General features: G+C 34.7%; 1 protein-coding gene across 4 annotated transcripts; it reads left to right on the top strand.

Annotated features, from left to right (window-relative positions):
* Window positions 1–11,180: 11,180 nt before the first annotated feature.
* On the top strand, window positions 11,181–18,958 carry LOC106674039 (kielin/chordin-like protein). Of its 4 annotated transcripts, none has more exons than XM_014406477.2 (9): window positions 11,181–11,529; window positions 11,606–11,668; window positions 12,879–12,950; window positions 14,696–14,825; window positions 14,882–14,979; window positions 15,043–15,165; window positions 15,222–15,356; window positions 15,436–15,526; window positions 18,739–18,827. In XM_014406477.2, the coding sequence occupies exons 1-9, from the start codon at window positions 11,481–11,483 to the stop codon at window positions 18,740–18,742; spliced, it is 765 nt and encodes a 254-aa protein (XP_014261963.1). In that variant the 5' UTR covers window positions 11,181–11,480; the 3' UTR covers window positions 18,743–18,827. The 4 variants fall into 4 exon arrangements, with proteins under 4 accessions (XP_014261963.1, XP_014261962.1, XP_014261961.1 ...); XM_014406476.2 differs by having other exon boundaries at window positions 11,184–11,529; window positions 15,040–15,165; XM_014406475.2 differs by having other exon boundaries at window positions 11,188–11,529; window positions 15,503–15,526; window positions 18,739–18,958.
* The last annotated feature ends 1,074 nt before the right edge of the window (window positions 18,959–20,032 follow it).

A 20,032-nucleotide genomic window follows, 5' to 3' on the forward strand; every position in this document is an offset into this window, starting at 1 on the left:
AGAGAGAGAGTGAGAGAGATATTTTTGGAATCCTACATTACTGTAATTACAGTAATTTCTTCAGTTTCACAAATAATCATATCAGCAAGGATTTTATAAAAAATCAAATTTAAACAAAAAGTTCTATATTCTCTTTGACATTCAACACCAAAAATTGGTCATTGCAAATTTATCCCTCTACCAGAGCCATGAGCTGAGCTACGTAAGACCGAGGCCGCTGGTCGTCGTCGCAAATGAAATTTTCCGAGCTGGAAGACTAATTAATTCAGCATTGGACCGCAGCACCGGCCGATTTGCAACATCTTCCAATCACTTTATCATTTCCAGTTTTCATTTTATTGTCCGCAGCTCTTTTTCCAAGATAGCGACTTTTTTCGATCGCTTCTGTCATCCAGTGTTGGTATGAAGAATACCCTAAGAGAGTGCTCCCCTATACAAGTGCCATGAGCAGAGGGACGTGAGTACGGAGATCTCCGAGGGTCAAAAGTGTCATTTTCAAATCTGGGACGAATTTCTACCAGGGATTTTGTTTGTTTTTGATGACGGTAGACACTACTCATAGTAGTAGCACTTTTGACACTAAGTAAAAATAAGTACTAAACAAATCGATGAATTGAACTGATCTCAACGGACATACAGACCTACCTTCACCACAACCGTACAAGAAATACTGAATATTACAGAACCGAGTACGTCACACCAGTCTACAGAAAGTACAGAACAGTTTAAAACATTGTTTAAAATAACCTATGAATTTTACATGTCTTATTTGATTACAGTCTCTCTGAATTGCTTTCTTATCTCCTTCCTTCTCGCTTTTTCTCACTTATCTTCATCCCCTTTTCACCCTCCAGGATTGGAGGGATCCCATACTGTTAATAATAACACTTTGACAGTTTTACCAAATTAATAGATGTGAAAAGAAATAAGCGACTAAATTGAATGGTGGCTAACATGATGAACAAGTTGAGGCGGGAGAAATTGTTAAGCATTTTCAATTAATTGGTAAAAAATTGTAACATATAATTTATTTTATGTTACTTAGAAATGTACAATTTCATTATGACGCCATAATTGGATATGCACTGAATCCCTCCTGACCTATATCTGACTACTTTTGTGAAAGGGATGTTTAAAAGTTCGATACACTTTGTATGACTTCAAAACGAATGAAAATAAGGATGGACTCGTTCGAAAATATATAATTCCGTACTAAACATCACTCCTATATTAACCTCGGCTGTTTACTAATTCATCAATACAGCAAAAGTTACTGCAAAGCTCCTCGGCCTTTGCTTCGAGCCTGCAAAGCCGCTAGGGGGCCACGTTAAACCAGACGGCTTAGCCGATTCTCCTTTTGAGTAATTACCACGCCTGGATAAGTTTAAAATTACATTTTGAGATATAAACTGAGACTAAGGTTTAAGACAGGTAATAAGGTTTTACAAGATAATTTCAATGAGTTGAAAACTAGTTGCATTTTAAGGAATACTGTTGTATTGGTGGTTCAAAGTAGAGGATTAAGACTTTTCAAACCCATCGGTTAATAGCGCGTATGGCATTACTTGACAATGTTTAATACAAGGATAATCCTCAGTCTCTGGCCAATGAACATCAAGGCTAGCAGGATAATGAACACATCGCCCCTCCATGTACACTTTTTTATACGAAATGAGTCAGTCTTTGAAACCGTGGGTCACGTGTCGTGGCGATAACAATCACCGGGCGAATTGCCCCCAAAGGGAGGCTATTAAATTCCTGAAAATTTAGATAACGCCACGGATAACATGGACGGCTTTGTCCCCGCGTCCCTAGTTGCTTGTATAGTCTCTTTTGGGGGTCGACCCTCCAGGTGTCACATATGCTGGCTTGCTTCACAAAAAAAATCTAGGAGGGTGATGTCGTAATTGCACATTTTTGACAACAACGTTTTTGGATGAACATCTGCAAAGGGCGGCTAGTCTCGCACGTACAATGTGAGGCTTCAGTTTCCAAATTTTGAAATAACTGTGCCAAAAACACAAAATTAAATTAAATAATTTATTACAAGCTAAAACTATTTTATTTCCTTTTAGGTTTTTTCTGAATGCAAAATTAATAACTACCTGCTTCTTATATAGATTTTTTTAAATAATTATTTGTATTATTACTACGTGACTGAATCTCCTCCTTTGCCCATTCGCAAACCCGCCTCATTTCTTTTTCAAACCTTTCTGTACAAACTCGTCATTCCTATCTAAACGGAGCCAACATGTGTTTGTATCAATTTATTTCACTACATGCTAACATCAAAACTTCATAATTCAAGTGACAGTTTTATAAAATTTTTGTGACCTTATTTATTATTCTTACCTTATTATTCTTAGGGAACTCTAGTCCCAGATTAAAATATATTCTCACTTTGACTGTACTATGAGCAATATTTCACTGATTGGTTAGACCAAATAAATGAACAAAACACAAAATAATAAAAATGGACAAATGCGTATATAAATGAGTTATAAAAATGTATAAACAAAATTCCAATCCAAAAACAAATTTCTCTTAGAAGATTGTAGTAAAATTAAATTTACCTTTTACTCATGGTATTGCATAATAAGAAAAACATTGTATAAAAGTAATCTTTAACAAGAAATAAATATGAAAAATAACAGTTACAAAATAGTGACCAAATAAACTGTAACTTTACAAAGTAATTGTTTTTAGAATTGCTGTTTGAATATAATAGGGAATATAGTTGATTTAGGCATGGCTAGTTTTCTTACCAGGGTCGGAGTTGAAATGTTAAAACTCTTAAATACACACACTCTCCAAAGATTTATTGCGATTTGTTTATTAATATTGCTTGCACATCTTCTCCATCAGGATAACAACAACATATTACAAATTATAATAAATTAATCGCAAGGCTAATCTTTGGCGAGAGTTTGAGTGTTTTTCAACGTTATAAACATTCTTTTTATGTAAGGTATTGATTAAGATAAAACGTCAGTGTCACGAGCGGGATTTGAACCCACGTCCTTCGGCTAAAAACGCCGCTGCTCTACCACTTGAACTATCTTGACTTCGATCGGACACCAACTCTCCAGCTCAACCTACAGCCGTTCGAATTTTCCATATTTTTGCCATTTTCATATGTCGTGTAATCAGAATTCGATTCTCAGCGGTGAGCTGTTAGTGAAGTGATACTTCCCTTTGGCCAAACTGACAAATCCGTCCTTCCATTTGGTTGAAGTCTGCCCTAACTCATCGAGATCTGGTATTATTTTGAATTTCTGGTATATACGTATTATTCTTTTAAATTAAGAATTTAAATTATTTTAATAGGTGTGTTTAGTGACATAGTGCCTTTGTAGGTTTGCTTTCGGAGCTTACGTACTTTCAAGCGTCAGCCATTGGATAACTCATGCATTTTAACGTTGCAACCAATTGAAATTGTTGCATTTTTGTTTGATTTTTTATACTGAAGAGAAAGAGAGAAAGATTTTCTCGAAAGAGGAAAAGTATCAAACTCATATTACAAAATTAAACCGAGCATAGTCTGCATGTTGGTCATAATTAGGCCGTAGATTGCTATTCTGTGTTACTTAAGGGAGCCGGGACTTTGGGGTGAGCGCGTGGGAAACCGAAGCCGGGCGAGTGGCGAAATGGGATTAGGTATGCCGTCTGTAACGGCTATCACGGTTTATCATCATCAACAACTCCGAGTAATCCCCGAACGTCTGTACTGTTCAAACATAGGTTTAGCGTTATCATCAAAGCGGGCAGCATCGAAGTGACAAGCTGAAATATCTAAAGTACACAATTTTCTTGGTGTTGTATTATTTTGATTTTATGTCGTTGGCGTGCTCCTAAGTGAATTATAGATAAATAGATAGTAAAATTTGGAAGTAGAACTGATCCATCTATAAAAAAATGTCTAAAAAGCATAGCTCGGTAGATTTCTATTGGCAAAACATTAGTCTTTCCACACTATGAGCTAGAAATGAATCTTCAGTCATAAATTATAAAGATGAACAGGTGAAACAAACGAGTTGAACAAAATAATTCTACTAGGCCAAGTTTCAGATTTAACGCAGTCAACGTATTAACGTATCTAAACTTTTATTAGAAAATTAAGATGATGCGAGGTTAAAAGTGTGTGTGTTCGTGTTACATTCTCTCTCCGTTTGTATCTCTTACTCTAGCTATCATACCAGAAAGCCAAGCAACCATCAATGCACTAAGCTCAAATGTCATTAGTTCAAAGATGGTGTTGAACTGCGAAACCAAATTAAACATATTAGGTAAGCAGAGCAAAGTCAGCCTCTGCTGGGTCCCAGGACACATGGGAGTAGAAGGCATCGAGAAAGAAGACACCCTTTCAAGGAAAGAGCTAGTACAACGCTGATAGAATCCGAACCCTTCTGTGGCATAGGAACCCACACTATCAATAAGTATCTCAGACAGAAGGACAAAAAGATAATGAATGAACAATTGAATTCTCTCATTGAACACAGGCAATCCAAGAATCTCCTAACAAATTTCGGCAGAAAAGAAATTACAGAATGTGTCCAAGGAAGCAGGAATAAACTGCGAATCCTAATATGATTCTCAACAAGGCAAGCTAAATGGACACTTAAAGTGTGAATAATCCAAGACGGCACATGCAGATTCAGGTGGAGGAGACACCAACACATCTACTAACAAACTGTGATGTTACATTTGCCCGTAGGAGGATGTGCTTTGGGAAGTACAATGTGACCATAGAAGAGATTTAACCATTGAAACCGGGCCTATTAATCAAGTTCCTTGATGAAATAGGACTCACCGGTGTACTTTAGGCAGAGAACGGGAGATACAATAGTTGCTAAAGGGCGCAGTATATTACACCCCGACTATGACGTCTACATCTCTTACTCTAGCCCAATCTGTATCGCCTAAAACAAATTTGAAACTTAAAAATGGTACAACTTAAAAAATCAAACCACCGGATCTTTAGAAAGAAGCTCGTTAGAAAAACTAACAAAGAAGAGATTAAATATTCAAAGATTTATTTACTTATTTTTATTTATTTAATTCAATTGTAAACACTGTTGTATCTGTGTTTTATTTCAATCCTTTAAAACAACCAAATATTGTTGTATGATAATGAATGGAGGATTGCCTAAGAGATAATTAAAAATATTAAGGGTGGCCACTTTTATTTTATTTTTTTTTTTTTTTTGGCCTCTCAGTGTACATTTAAGGTTAGGGGAATTAAATGAAGGGTCAGACATGAAGTTTTCCAGCAGGAAGTAGCTACAATAGTAGGTTAAAACCAAACAAATGAGGCTTTGCTAATTTCCGCGCGGAAAGGACGAACGCCGTCGAGGGAAGTCGGCGACAATGGAAGCGTGCGCCGCACGCTCGCATGACCAGAAACGGCTTGAGTGATGGCTCAAAGATCCTTTTATAAAAGTTCCTTAATTGTAATTTATCGTTTGTGTGAGTAATACGAAATTTATTTATATGCGACGGAAGATCCGGCGGAGAGGAGGGCACAGGGGATCCATTGATGCTTAACTGTTATCGCCGAATTGGAAAGGGTTCCTATGACCAGAAATGGTTTTTCATTAACAAAGAACGAAAAGGTGAATTCGATAAATTTTTGGTAGATTTGCATTTTTATGAACCGGAGCATAATACACAATAAATTATGTGTATTCAAAAGCCAACCGGCTAAAAGGCTTAGTGACTTAAAATTAACATTAATTTGAATGGCTTAAAATTGTTATGGTGTTAAAGACAACGGGTTGATTGAGATGCAATTTGAATTTCAACTTTGTCTCCATATGCACTGAGAACACTTGGCTTATTTGTCAATTAAACAATATTAAAAATGTGGTTGAATGGACATCAAGGAAGAAATAAAGAAGACCACTTGTTGATCGCGCTTAGCAATGCGAATATTCCACTTAATTAAACTCAAAAGGCTTTCCATTCCTCAGAAGAACTGTTGGTTATTCGGATACATGGTATTACATAAATCACTAAAGAAGCCGATGTCAATACCTTAGCGTAATATAACGCCCCTCTTCAACTTTATAGTTATATTAAAATTCCTAAGAAGCCGTGTCTCTCCCCTGTATCCGAGGGGATATCGCAATAAGTATGAAAGGTCAGTGAACAGACCAAGCCCAAACTTTAATAATAAGATTAATCTTTTCTTCTGGAACATGCGCCATGTTTTCCGCTTTGAAAAATTGCCTAAAAAATCTTAAAAGGGAAAATTTAATCGCAAGCTATTGAGGATAAACTTACAGAGCCAAAAGACGAGATACGAGATTTTCCTTAGCGAAAGATAACATAAAACAACTGGTCCGCACGATTTACTATAAATAATAAACAGTGCATATATAAAATGATATAAACCATTGTGCAACATCTAAATACTGCATGAACTTATTAATGAAATTATGAATGAAATATATGAAAATCACTTATTTATATAAGCTCAAATCTGGACCTATATGTTCTTATATACAGCTTAGACTATATCTTTTCACAGTCCACCAGTAATTCCACCTTTTGTAATTTTCAATAAATTACCGGCAGGCCTCGAGATCTGGGCAGTCCGAGGAGATACCTAGTTCTTAACCCAGGGGGCATCAACAGCTGGGTCATTTCAGCCTGCAATGCAATCAGTTTTTAAATCCAAAACCACTCTCTCACTCACTCAATCTCTCTCTCTCTCTCTCTCTCTCTCTCTCTCTCTCTCTCTCTCTAACTTTTAAATAGATTATTTCCAATTTACATAACATTCACTCAGTTAGGGCAGTACTGAAAGAAAAACATCGCAACAATTTCCTCAAATAACATCAATTAACAGTTGGATATAGTTAATGAATTTCTGGATGTATTTTATTTTATATTCGATGTAGCCTGGTGCATATTTCCGGCCACTTACCATGAGGAGAATCATTTCCAATTTTTTTTGTAATGTACGAGACATTTTTACGTTATGCACAGTAGATTGAACAACATAAATCTAAACTTTAGTGTGATGTAGTAAGTAATTCCTGTCTGTAACTGCCCGTTGGATGTCGCGGATGAGGTGCTAAATCATTTTATATTATATTTTTCATACTATAAGTAATTTTTAAAAAAACCATGAGCTCTTTGGGATTCGAACTCAGAATTGCGAGCGTCGTAAAAGCGTGTCGGATGCCCTAACGATTCGACCATCTCTGTCTCCATAATCTACAGTGTGGTGGTTATTAAGAGAAGTGTTAACTATAAATAAAATGTTTCAATAATTTTTTTGTGAACAGAAATTTTCACCAGGATGAATTTTGCTTTAATGAGCTACATCCAGAGCTTCCTGTTAATCAATGTTTTTTGAGCAAGTTGTTACGAAGTTTGCAAACATGTGAAGCAATAAAATATTTTCTTTAAAATATTATATATAATATAAAATATAATATTTTTATAAAATATTATTTTATTTATATAAAATGATAAATAAATAAATTCTCCGTTGAAAAAGTTTCATTTTTCTAAAAACAATATTTGAATTTTTTTTTAAATCAGCGTAAAAACAGCTTGCATAAAAAAACAGTGATATACATCTTGCCATTTAAAATAGCTAAGCCCCTATTTATATTATGCTATAGAGAGAGTGCACGATGGTAATGTTCACAACACCAGATTAAAGTGAGATTGTGCATTTTATCATGGCAGTTGAAAATAGTAAAATCTGTGCCATTCTACTTAATAATCTGAGACAGTCGTCGGATTCCGCGATTAATTCTGCCAACCAGGCATAACAGATTTCGGCTAATTGTTCAACTCGGAGCCGAAGGACTGCCAGGCGAACTTTGTTTATGATTAATCAAAGAGGCGTATTTTGCCATTGACAATGACGGATGACTTCCGGCCTGGTGATTATTCCCGGGCTCTCTGTTTAGAAATTACTTTCTCAACCGAATCCTCGAGGACGTGGATAAGGATCGCGTATGAAAAGAAAATCCGAGGACAATCCCCGCACTCGAGTTCACGGCGTCGCGGAGATCCGCCACCGAGATTGGTCCCGTCACTAGACCGGCTCCCACGGGAAATCAAACGGACGTCAGTCAAAACGTAAAGGGTTAAATTGCACGTAAGCACCTCTTGACATTCACCCTTCCATCCCGGCAAATCATTACCCACGTTTATGACGGAAATCGCAGGGGAAAAAAAAGAAAACATTTTGCATGTGATGCTTTCAAAATCGATCGATACATATTAACAAAAATAAACAATAACACCGTTAAAGATATCAACCAAAAACTTTTAACAATAAATGTCTCATTTGTAAAAAATTCAAAACATTCTAATAAAATCCAAATCATTCTAATTAATTTGAAATAAATATTTTCCCTAATAACTGATACAGAAGCCTGAATATTTTCTGTGCTTCACAATTTAAAAACAGGCTAACGAATCTTCCTCTTTCCACCGGCATTCATTCCCGGAGTGATATTTCTCTCTTCATCCCTTCTGGTATTCGAACAAAAATCAGGGAACCGATAAAGGGCCCTGGATCCAATAAGCATAGCCGCGGCATCTCCCTTAATTCTTCTGGATGTTTTGTTTGAGCATCCAGCGGCGGCGCGGCCATCAAACGAGCCCACCCCCTCAAATATCGGGGTGAGTTTTTGAGTTCAATTAGAAAGGCCAGTTCAAAGGGGAAGTTAATTCATTTAGCCTCCGGCTCTCCTATTAGTTGGCTCAGGATTGGAACGTCATCTGCAAGAGCTTTTTTACAAAAAAGGGAGCCAGGGAGCCGCGGCGATAAAAAAAAGAAGAAGAAAAAAGCATTATTCCCTCTCCTGTCCAGGTAATTTGATTTAGCTGAAAACTGCTGATTCTAACAGTAAACAGTCTATACAAGATTAGCACCTATGCTTTTAGTTATGTTTAAAAACCAGAGAGAGAGGAAGAGAGAGAGAGAGAGAGAGAGAGAGAGAGAGAGAGAGAGAGAGAGAGAGAGAGGAAGAGTGAGAGAGTGGGAGGGAGAGAAAGATAATTTAAGATATACAAGTAAAACTGAGATTTATTAAGTACTACTTCACCATAAACACCCCATAATCGAGACCAAATAGGAATGATAAATGAGATATGGAACGAGAGGAAAAGAGAGTGAGATCGAGAACTGGATATTGAGAAATAGTTCGAGAGAATGAGAAGGAGAGGGTGAACAAATGAATATGGAAAGAGGAAACAAAATGATTTAAGTTAGGAAAATAAACCTGTGTTTTCTTAAGTACAGCTTCACCAAAAACACATAATAATCAAGGACTTTTTTAAAATAAAAATATAAATATTTATATATGACTGTAGTATTATTACTTTATTATTGCAGTAGCATAAAATTTGCATATGTCCATAACATTTTATGTTTTTCCACGTCCTATCTAAAAAAGTCATTTTCCATTTAGCGGTACTCTTTTTTTCTAAACGGCTTTTCTCTCCAATTCAACCCTTTTAATAATAGGATAAAAACATATTCGCATCTCTTTTCAGAGGCTATTTCCATTAATTGGACCCCGAAAGCGGGCTAATCAAATGTTTAGGTGAGATATCAAAACAAATGGAAACCCGGTCTCTAATACCGGCACGGTTGACCGAGAAACGGTATTATCCTCTTATCGGCTTAGCCGAAGACCATCCAATCAACAGTTTACCGTTCCCGACGGATAAAACGACGGACAAGACGGATACAATATCAACGGACGATTGCCAATTGTAATACCAATTTCATGATCTAATCTCAATTGCCTACTTTTTTATTAAATAGGAAAAAATACCACGAATTAATTTCACAGTTATGACCGGTCCTACCACAAAAATTATATAGATATTTACTTAGAACTTTCTGAAAGTGACAAACGCACCGATATGCAAAGATAGCGCCGACACATCCAAGATGGCGAGAAGCCGAAACGCTTCTAACAGATCGAAGCAAGCAAAGTTAGACAGATCAAAATAATAGATAACGGCCAAATTACAAATGTTTTTGGTCGATGATGATGAGATGATACTATGAAGCAGGGTTTCGGTATGCCTCATGCACTGCCAGCCTTTCATCTTATTGTACTTTACCCTTTCTAATTGTATCAATGTGTTTGTCAGTTTTGAATAAGTTTCTTAAATCATATAATTTTAATGTGCCAGGCACATCTGGAGTTGGGACACTTCCAACTTTTTTAAGGACTAAGGAGATGTAGGTGGTCTATGTTTGATTACTTATGACACTTATGGTTTCTGACCAGTCCGTCCGTTACACAAAATCTTTTTCTGCCCTGGCAACTAGCCTGACATTATTAGAGAGTTTGGTTTTCCCAGGTTTTTTAGATTTCGATGCACTCCCTGACAGTTTTGGATGTGATGTGTTAAAGTACTAAATATTTAGGTTTTCTTTACTGTAAAGATTTGTTGAGGATTTTGGCCCATCTGTACTCTCGATATTCTCCTGATTTTATTCTAATAATTTTTAATAAGTTAAAAATGTATTGGATGTTGCAAATGATCTTTCTGAGATTTTTTGGACGATTTTTTTTTTTTTTTTTTTTTAAGCCATAAACCATGTGTAGCCATGCCGCAGCCAACGCCACGCGAACCGCCGGAATGGGGAACCCATCCACCCCCATGGCGGAGCAGTAGACCCCCACAGACCAGCGGCCCCCAAGACGCCCGGCAGCATCCACAACCACCACTCGATTCTCCTAATGTTTCCCTTTATACATTATGATTAATCTTAGTTAAATATTTAAATAGCAACTTATACACATTTATACTCCCTGAATATAATAACGCCCTGTAGTCAAAAGGCGTATCCACGATTTTCGCTAGCGCATCAAACAATTCATTTCTTGTCTGAATTGTTAGGAACATTAGGAGAATCGAGTGATGTTCTATTTGGGATATTCTAAATTCACTATTGTATCAGTTGTACTTATATCAGTTATTGCAAATCTCAAACAAATCGGGACACAATAAACAAATAATAAGGGCAAACAAGAAGAAGATTTAAGGATCCGACCCAAGATCAAAGAACTATTTGGGGCTTGTTAACTTGTGATTGGAATCCAGGAGGGGATAAGCAATCTAATGAATGGGGTATTTTAATATAACCCACCAGACTGGAGCTTTGTGACTCACAAATTTGTCTGTAGTTTAATTAGAGCGGAGAAAGATAGTTTTTCAAAGCATCAGTACGAAGTACTTATTTTCCAGCTATCAAGACACTCATAAACACACAATAAACTTAGAAACTGGGTTTATTACTAAAGTTCGCTGCATTTATTAAAGATATAGAGTACAAAGAGCAATTTGTAAATAATGTACGTATAAGAAGAAATTACGTAGAAATTCTATCGATTCATGGCTAAATAAGATTAACAATCTCGTATGAGATAAAACCCAGGCCAAATAGAAAATCGACGACGTTATCAGTAAGAGTCGCCCGGCTATCCAAGATGTTAGAAAAAATTCTATTATGCTTTGCTCTATTAGGCAGTTGTTACGGTACTTTTTTAAAAATCGGCTAATTTAAACATAAATGTCAGAAATGTCTATAATTTAATTTTGGATAATACGACAGGTTTCAGCAGGACGGCTGAAATACTTACAGGACACGCCCAAGGAAATGAAAGTGACAGCAACAGTGAGTATAATTTTTTTTAAATAAATAAATTAAGACAAAGCAAAAAACATTACCATATCAATAAATGTATTTTTTTTTTAAATTTTCTTATTAATCGATACAACAAAAATTGCTACCCGTCAATGTTATCTATTTTAAATAAAAGTAACTGTTGATTTCATTATATTTTCGTAAGAAATAATACCAGCGAAACAGCTATCATTTGAATTGAAAAACTTTACTAGTTGACTTTTTCTTTAGACAATTTAATATTGATATAGAATAAAGACATAGAAATAGATTTTAAAAATAGCATCAGTTTTGATTAATAACGCAAAGATGACGGAAAATACTTTTGCCCAATAAGCCCAGTTTTCCGAGAAAAAATTAAATATAGTATTTTCATGTCAATGTGAGTTAGAAAATCCTTTTTTGAAGTGTTATATTATATTTTTCAGCTTACTATCATCCAGTTTTCGTTTAGTCATAACGAACCACCCTGTGTAAGTTAGTAGCCTGTGTTTACATTTTTCTTAAATTGTGGATAAACTCCCAAATATCTTACATTCTCCAATTTAATACGAGTAGATCCATTTACATTTTGCAGATATTTTTGTTGACAATGATTTGTTGGATTAACGTTTTAAAATGAATACACACAATAATGTACTAGCTGAATTTAAGAATGATAAAGATAAAGATCGCTATAGATATTCATTTTTCAAAAATGTCCTGTAAATATTTTTTAATAGAGTTATAAACACTTAAAAACATTGAATAAACTTTTTGTTAAAGTATATGAGGAACATTTATCTTAAAAACAAATAAACTTTGATTTTGGAGATTCATATATTTTTGACGAATTTTTGTGAAACATTTGGGCTAAAAAATACTTAAAGCAATTAGTCGGATTTTAGAAACAATTTGTGTTCAAGTTATTTATGTAGATAACATAGTAAAATTAAGACAGAAAAAAATAAAAATTAAATGCAGTTAAATAAAAATATTTTCATGAACGTAATTTCCATTTCAAACGAAAATAACCTTAATAATTAAACATATTTCGCTGGCAAATCCATCAAAATAATGCTGACAAGCCAAAGGATCTGGCGAAAGTTTGTTCCTTATACATTTTTTACCATAGAAAGTTGTTCCATTTGGTACTTATGAAATTGGGATTTTCAAAGTTAATGTTTCGATAATTGCAAGTTTTATTCTGATAATTTGACAGATATTAAGAAGATGGTGAGATTCTATAAGGACCTCAATTGCATCGAGGATCAGAATGGAAAATTCGATTGCAGTAAGTTAAGGATAGTTTAACTAAATAATATATACATATACTAACTCATCCTGCCTATCCAATCTACACCGTCCCCCTGATTGTGTTTATTGATGCCTATGATAGGTCCTCTGTGAACTTTTCGTTGTGCTCTTGTTGGACAGATATTCCAACTGAACTGGAGAACTGGAGTGTCTCAGCTAAACTTGGTTGTCTTGGATTCCGGACATGTAGGTCTGGAAGAAAACAAAATTGTAGACGATGCGGCGTCCCAAACTTTGGACCTAACGAAATCGATCAGGCTCACTCACGCTGAAAATGCAAGGAAAAATTGTTATATGGAAATGGCAGCGTCGGTGGGCTGGATCGGCAGAGAAACTCCTACGTATCAAAAGCTTAGTTTGTAGGTGGCCCTTGCTGAGTCTGAAATGTAGAAGACCCTCGTCCGGCATGTTGTCCCGCTTAATTGAAGGTTGTCATTCCTTGGCTCCGTATAGCGAGCAAGTAGGATCACCCGTCTTGTTTATTGTGATAGTATGGTGCTGTGTTTCCATTTTGTGCTCTGAGACTGAGACTTAGTGTATTTATTGGCGTGAGTGTAATGTGTGAGATGGTGGAGTATTAAGCAGCCCATCGTCACTGATCACTCTTCGCTTATTCTTGCTGGTTTACGTTTAACTAATACACGTTTCAGCTTCATGCCATCCACAGTGAAGAGATCACACTAATACTTACCAGAAATATCGTTCCAAGTGGCAATCTGTCTTAGTAAGCATAGATAACGGAGCGCCCCAAGGGTTCATCCTGTTTACAAATATCCTAAACTAATCTAAATTTTATGACAAACTAAAATCCAACCAGTTGGTTTTGTATGATGACTTAAGATTATTTACTTTTTGATAGAACACTATTGTGAAAGGCCAATTTAATTTTAAAAATTTAATAAATCCCTTCTTTTGTTTGTATTATTAAGAGTGAATCTATTTATAAGCGTAAATGTGGTGTGAGAGGGCCGATGCTAGAGTATTGGGTACCCCACGGACCCTCAACCAGATTAATTAGATATAGATAGTATGTGTAAAAGGTGATATGGGGAATGTAGTACTCGAATACTCGACCACTCTACTTGAGGGAATGGTATGTAAGTAAGAAAGAATATATTTAAAAACGAGTGTATGTAGGTTCAAAAACTGCGTGTGTTGGGGACTGCAATGACCTATTTTTTGTCAGTCACTAGAGCCTAACATGGATGGCGAGACGGATAAAATCTAATAATTGTAATTCTGGCTCTATTCGGCCAAAAGCGGAAATATACGATCATCACAGTTAACCGCCAGAAGTCACAAGCTCAATACATATTACACTCGTATATAAAACTAAGACAATTTACTATCACTACTAACTTACTGTGAAATTATTCAATTAGAAATATAGAAAATTTACAATAAAACTCTAAATCGAAACGCCCGCTATAAATGGAGAATCTCCAGTTATAGCCTAACTCCTTTAATAACTTTCTTTTCATTCTTATAATACCGACTAATCCATCACGTCTCCCGGGAGATGGGACACTTTTTCAGTCTTTGCAGGTTCAATCGGATTTGTCCAGACCAGTCCATCATCGATAATTCCACGTTGGTATGATATAGGTATAAAGTCATCCCAAACGTCCTTTCATAATTCCCTCTCTCCTATTCTATCCATGAAATAGATTTATGAATTTTCATATGTTCTGTAATCTTATGGTTTTATACCTGTTAATTAAGGTTTAATTACAAAGTTGAAACAAGACCGTTGTTATGAAGGTGGAAAAGAATACCCAAAAGGGTACAAACTTAAAGTATCAGCACACCGTTTCCGTAATTGTATTTGCACTGAAGAAGACGGCAGGAACAGGTAGACGGTTTTTTATTAACAAAAAATTGTTATGAATATGTGGCAATACATTTCAGAACAAAATGGATGTGCGATTATCAAATGTGTTTTGGTAAAGCGAAAGATTGCCGGAATTTGTACAATGGTTCTTGCTGTCCAATATCCACAAGCTTCGGTTTGTTTTAAAAACATATCCATATTGATGCAGTTCAATATAATTTTTTTGTAAACAAAGAAGATAGTTTGCTGAAAAACGACGACAAAACGTGCATTCATATCGGTGAAAAATATATCTACGGGGAGCATTTCATCCCGAAACATGATCCCTGCACCGTCTGCTACTGCGATGAAAATTTCAGAGGTAATATTAAAATTTCACTCTCTTGTGACTAACGTGATAATAATTTTTTGTTTCAGGCAACTTGACTGAACCTGCTTGTCTTCCAGTGCAGTGTAATACTAATTTGCTGTACTCGAACTACATTTCGAGAGGTTGCACGCCCATTTTTTTACGTCCACAAGCATGCTGTCCGTCCCAACTCTGGCTATGTGGTTTGTCAATAAATGCATATATTATATTGGCTATTAATAATAAAATATTATATATATATATATATATATATGTCTGTAGGGATAAGAGAGGCGGGGGGGATAATCTTTGTGCTCATGGCTGCACTAACAAATTTCGTATTTTTTAGATGGCGAACAGACAGGACGAAAAGGTAAATCAACTTAATAATATTATGCAATATTTATAGTGGCCAGCTTTCACCCAACAAGATTATACTGGTTATGGCATTTCAATTTTAAATTTATTTTTAATTATTAAAGCAATAATCAAAACCGTGAATAAATTGTTTGATCTAAGAATCTTCAAAACTGATATAAAATCACAGTTTGACACATCAAGACAACGGCAACTAATAGTACAATCCAAGCTGCATCAAACTTCAAAGACTTAAAACAGCAGCACTAACCAACGATAAATAACAACAAAACAACTAGCAACTAATACAAAAAAAAATGAATTTGGAGGAAATTAACAATTACACATCTATAGGGAATGGGGAATTAGTTAAAGATGATATGGAACTAAAAAGTAAAAAAGATATGCATAGTATATTATATAGAACGACGAAAATTCATACTATGCAACTTCAACTAAAGCGAAACTTTAACAAAACAGACAAGCTTGAAATCACCGCATGGCGTACGAAAGAACTAGAATAGACTTAAACATAAAATATACAAATAACACACAATCATAAGGGCCGATCGGATCATGAAAATTGTCAAAAACTAAAAAAGAATAATAAAAATAAAAAAATAAAATAAAATACAAAAGAATAACACATATTCGAACTCTACGTTATTTCAATGAATTTCAAAAAGCGAATTTTTTTCTTACAAATTATTTCAATACAGTTTAAATATTATGTCATTATATGTGTGAAAAATAAGGACGCAATCAACACAAAATTTCCATACTTTTTATTTTATATATCTAATTCCAGCTTATTAACGGGGGGGCGAAGGAATAAAGGTAATATGGAGATTTTTCATAACGTTGGCGTGAACGGTAACGCTAAATTAATATAAGTGGGCATAAGTAGATTTAACTAAAAGCTTCTGTAATAGAGTCCTACATTATTTGTCTTATTTTTCAGTGCTAGAATTATTGACCATTTTTTTCACTCAGGAACAATCTGGATCAGGGTATGGTCTTGAAGGGAAAAAGCAAATTCAGTTGTTACTGCCAAGCTTTGGACCTATTTTGCCCTGATGATAAACAGGTACAAAACATGGCAGTAACAACTCAATTTTTTCTTCAAGTCCATACATTGATCCAGAGAGTTTCTGACCAGGTGACGGTAAAGTCTACAAAGTATTTGTCCTATTTAAAAAAATATTATATANTATATATATAAATTCAATCAAATTGTTTATTTTGTAGTTAATATTTTACGATTGGTACAAGTTTTCATGAATCCCGGCTCTTTGATGGATGTATATTTGGTTATACCATCAGGAATGACATTAGCTTGAAATACTGCAACCTTATACGTCTTTCCTCCAATGAAGCAACAGCAATTGTGTAAAATCTGTCCTTTGGTTGAATTGCCAACGTTCTAACAGACAGGTGTAGAATGTGATTATAATGAATATTATATGGTTAACTAACTTCACTATAATATTTTAGGTTTTTCTAAAATTACTAAGTGTTCAAGCATACTATATTTTGTATATATTATATATTATTTGTTTTAAAAATAATTAGTATAAGTTATATGTAATTATTGTTGGTAAGTGTGAATTTTTGTGATCTGTACGTCGCGCACCTAATAGGCCGTGAAGAGACGGGTTGTTGGAGACGCGCTTGACGACAAGGTCCAGACATTCTTCTTCGCTCCCGCACGTGTTCGAGGCAGTCCCGCAACCCGCAAGCTTAAAAGACTTTGTGTACGAGTTACATCCGCAATTTATTCGCGACCGTTTTTTGTGCGTGTCAATTTCTCCGCACTCGCCGCTCCACTCGCTGACCTCACCCGTGTGTTTTTTCGCTTTAGACAATTTATGTTTTTTTTTTCTCTCTTTGGTTTTATTAAAACTGTAAACTTATTTTATATTTGTTTTATTTCGTTTGTATAAAATTTAAATTTAATTCCTTCGATTCTTGTACAATTATAATTAATTTCAAACATTGCCTTATTGTCATTTATTTAAACATATACATTAATTGAATTGTATACCAGTATTGTGGGCTGGTAAGTGTTAAGGAATTATAAGGATTGAAGTTTCCATTTTTTTTCATTACATGTGAGATGTTGATGGACTGCAATCTGGAAAAATTTATATTTAGCGGATTCTAGTGAAATTTAGAGTTTCGGAGAGTGAGGGATTACCCTCAATTGAGTTGGGTCGCCCTTTGTCGCACACTAAGTTAAGCTAAAAGCTTTTGTTAGTTATTAAATACGGTTAAACCAACATTCTGGGTTTAAAATATTTTACCAACTAATTAACAAAAATAAAGAATCTAAACGCTATAAAGAGTTTGTTTACTGTGTACGTCAGAGCTTCTACAACTATTAAGTTTAGAGAATTTTTAATGGTTGCATTCTAATTATTCTCATTTATATTAACATATAAACCAAAGACTGTTGATAAAGGCTCAAAGAAAAAATATATTGTTGTTCAACGATTAAAATGCAGTGAACATTTGATATAGTCAAGAAGAAAGAAGTTTTAAGCGAAAAAAATACTCCCGTTGATCCAGCCTTAAAATTTTGTCTTAGGTAACAGTTCGTTTTTAGGAACTTTCAAGTGTTTTAAGCGAATAAGAATTTTTTTTCAAAACAACATATTTTGGCCTACATTACTATAAGCAGTTTTTGTTTTGACTACGTTTTATGATGGTATCAAATCTCATTTATATCTTTAAATGCTTATTTCATACCATACCCGTATTTTAAGATTTTAAAGAAAGGTTTATTTTGAAATTTAAAACCGTTGATTTGAACGTAAAAACGTTAATTTGAAATTTAAAAAGGTTATTTAAAGTTACAAAAAAGTTCATTTGAAATTATTAACGATTATTTGGAAATAAGAAAAGTTAATTTTAAATTTAAAATGTTTTATATAAAATTTAAAAAAACAAACAATTTGAAGTTAAAAATCTTCTTTATTATTTTGTTATACTACGTTTAAAAAAAGACTGTGATAGATAAAATAACTTTAAAATCCTTATACAGCAAAACCATATTTACAAAAAATTATTAATTATTTTCTTTTTAAATTGGATTCAGTGTTTCCATTCAGTGTGTCCGTAGGCTCCTATAGTTAATTATATTGTTAAAGATTAAATAATTACCATAATTAGTTTGTTCATTCCTTTGATTTAACAGCAACAATATTTAAAAGGAGTAATTTTTTTCAGGTGACAAATGCAGGTTTGGAGGCAACGAATACGAGATAGGAGAAAAATTCAAGCCTGGAGGCGAAGTTAGCCAGTGCGTGGAATGCTTGTGCCGAGTGCCTCCGTATCCAACTTGTGTCCACAGAGAAAAATGTGGATTCTCTAACTTTTGGAACATGTTGTACAACGCGAAGCATAACTTTCCTGCGATATTTTGACAATAAAATTTATTTTCTACCGACTGCCGAATCGTCTGTTTCCGAAAATCCTGAACATTTTTAAATAGGTGTACCAAAAATAGTATTAAAAACGTTGACCGAAAACCAAAATAGTTGCGAAACAACGAAGATATTTTACATTCTTTATTTAAGAATCGTTTTGAATTAGATTGCGTTTAGGCGACGAAGGTTCTGGTAGTGACAACGGCTGAGTCAGAGGAAAACGTGAACCCTCCCAGACTCGGGACACGCGACCGCCTTTCTCGCCGACCCGACCTATTCAATATTTGATTTATTGCCGGATCAAGTGCAACTTTGTCAAGGGCTGTTGTCGTCGCCGTGGGGGCGAGCATAAAACGATAATTGAAAGGGAGACTTGCGAACTGGAAGAAAAATGGTTACAGCCGTGTTCAATTAGGAATGGGGCGAGAATCTCTCAACACCACTTCATCTTCTTTTTCTTTAAAGTCTAACGACTTTTTGAAAATGTTGAACCTTATTCCACACTTCCAATAGAAGACTGATTGTGTACCTCTTAGAAATTCAACTTTTGTATAGAGCCGTTTTACTTAGAGTAGGATTTAAAGATCGTTCAAATGTATGTAATTGTCTCACTTTTTAGTCTGACCGGTGGCTTCAGTGCATATTTACCACTCTAGCCGTCTGATTTGTATTCCAGTATAACCTAAAGGATTTTTCATTGTGAATAATACGGACAAAGCATTGTAAAAGTTGTTTGACCAATCGTCCTCGACACTTACCGAGTAGTTAGAAGTCAAGCCCTCCTGTATGACAGGAATGATATTATTTTCAAATTTATATTATGGTAAGTAAAAATCCGTATTTTCTTAAAACACTTTATTTCTGCTCGAAAACTACTTTTTGGAAAAAAAAATTTAGTAGTTTTAACTTACCATCTTTGCGCAGAATATTAATGGTACCATCCACATATTTTTCCGTAATAGAACTGTTGCTAAACTAATAATTTATATATATAAATTATTTAAAACAAAAATTTACTGATATATCATTAAATTATTATCTATTGGTTTTACTTTTTAAAGATTGTTATTATTTTCTTTTATACCTTGTACACA

The sequence above is a fragment of the Cimex lectularius genome, unplaced genomic scaffold (assembly GCF_000648675.2).
Source record: "Cimex lectularius strain Harlan isolate CLEC.00 unplaced genomic scaffold, Clec_2.1 scaffold168, whole genome shotgun sequence".
In the NCBI taxonomy this organism is placed as follows: Eukaryota; Metazoa; Arthropoda; class Insecta; order Hemiptera; family Cimicidae; genus Cimex; species Cimex lectularius.

Bases quoted from the DNA above. Each gene is read 5' to 3' on its own strand.
- LOC106674039 (XM_014406474.2), top strand. From the start codon at position 11,481: ATGTTAGAAAAAATTCTATTATGCTTTGCTCTATTAGGCAGTTGTTAC. The intron at 11,530-11,605 runs GTACTTTTTTAA...ATAATACGACAG, and splicing joins TCTATTAGGCAGTTGTTACG to GTTTCAGCAGGACGGCTGAA. The intron at 12,951-14,695 runs GTAAGTTAAGGA...CTGTTAATTAAG, and splicing joins GAATGGAAAATTCGATTGCA to GTTTAATTACAAAGTTGAAA.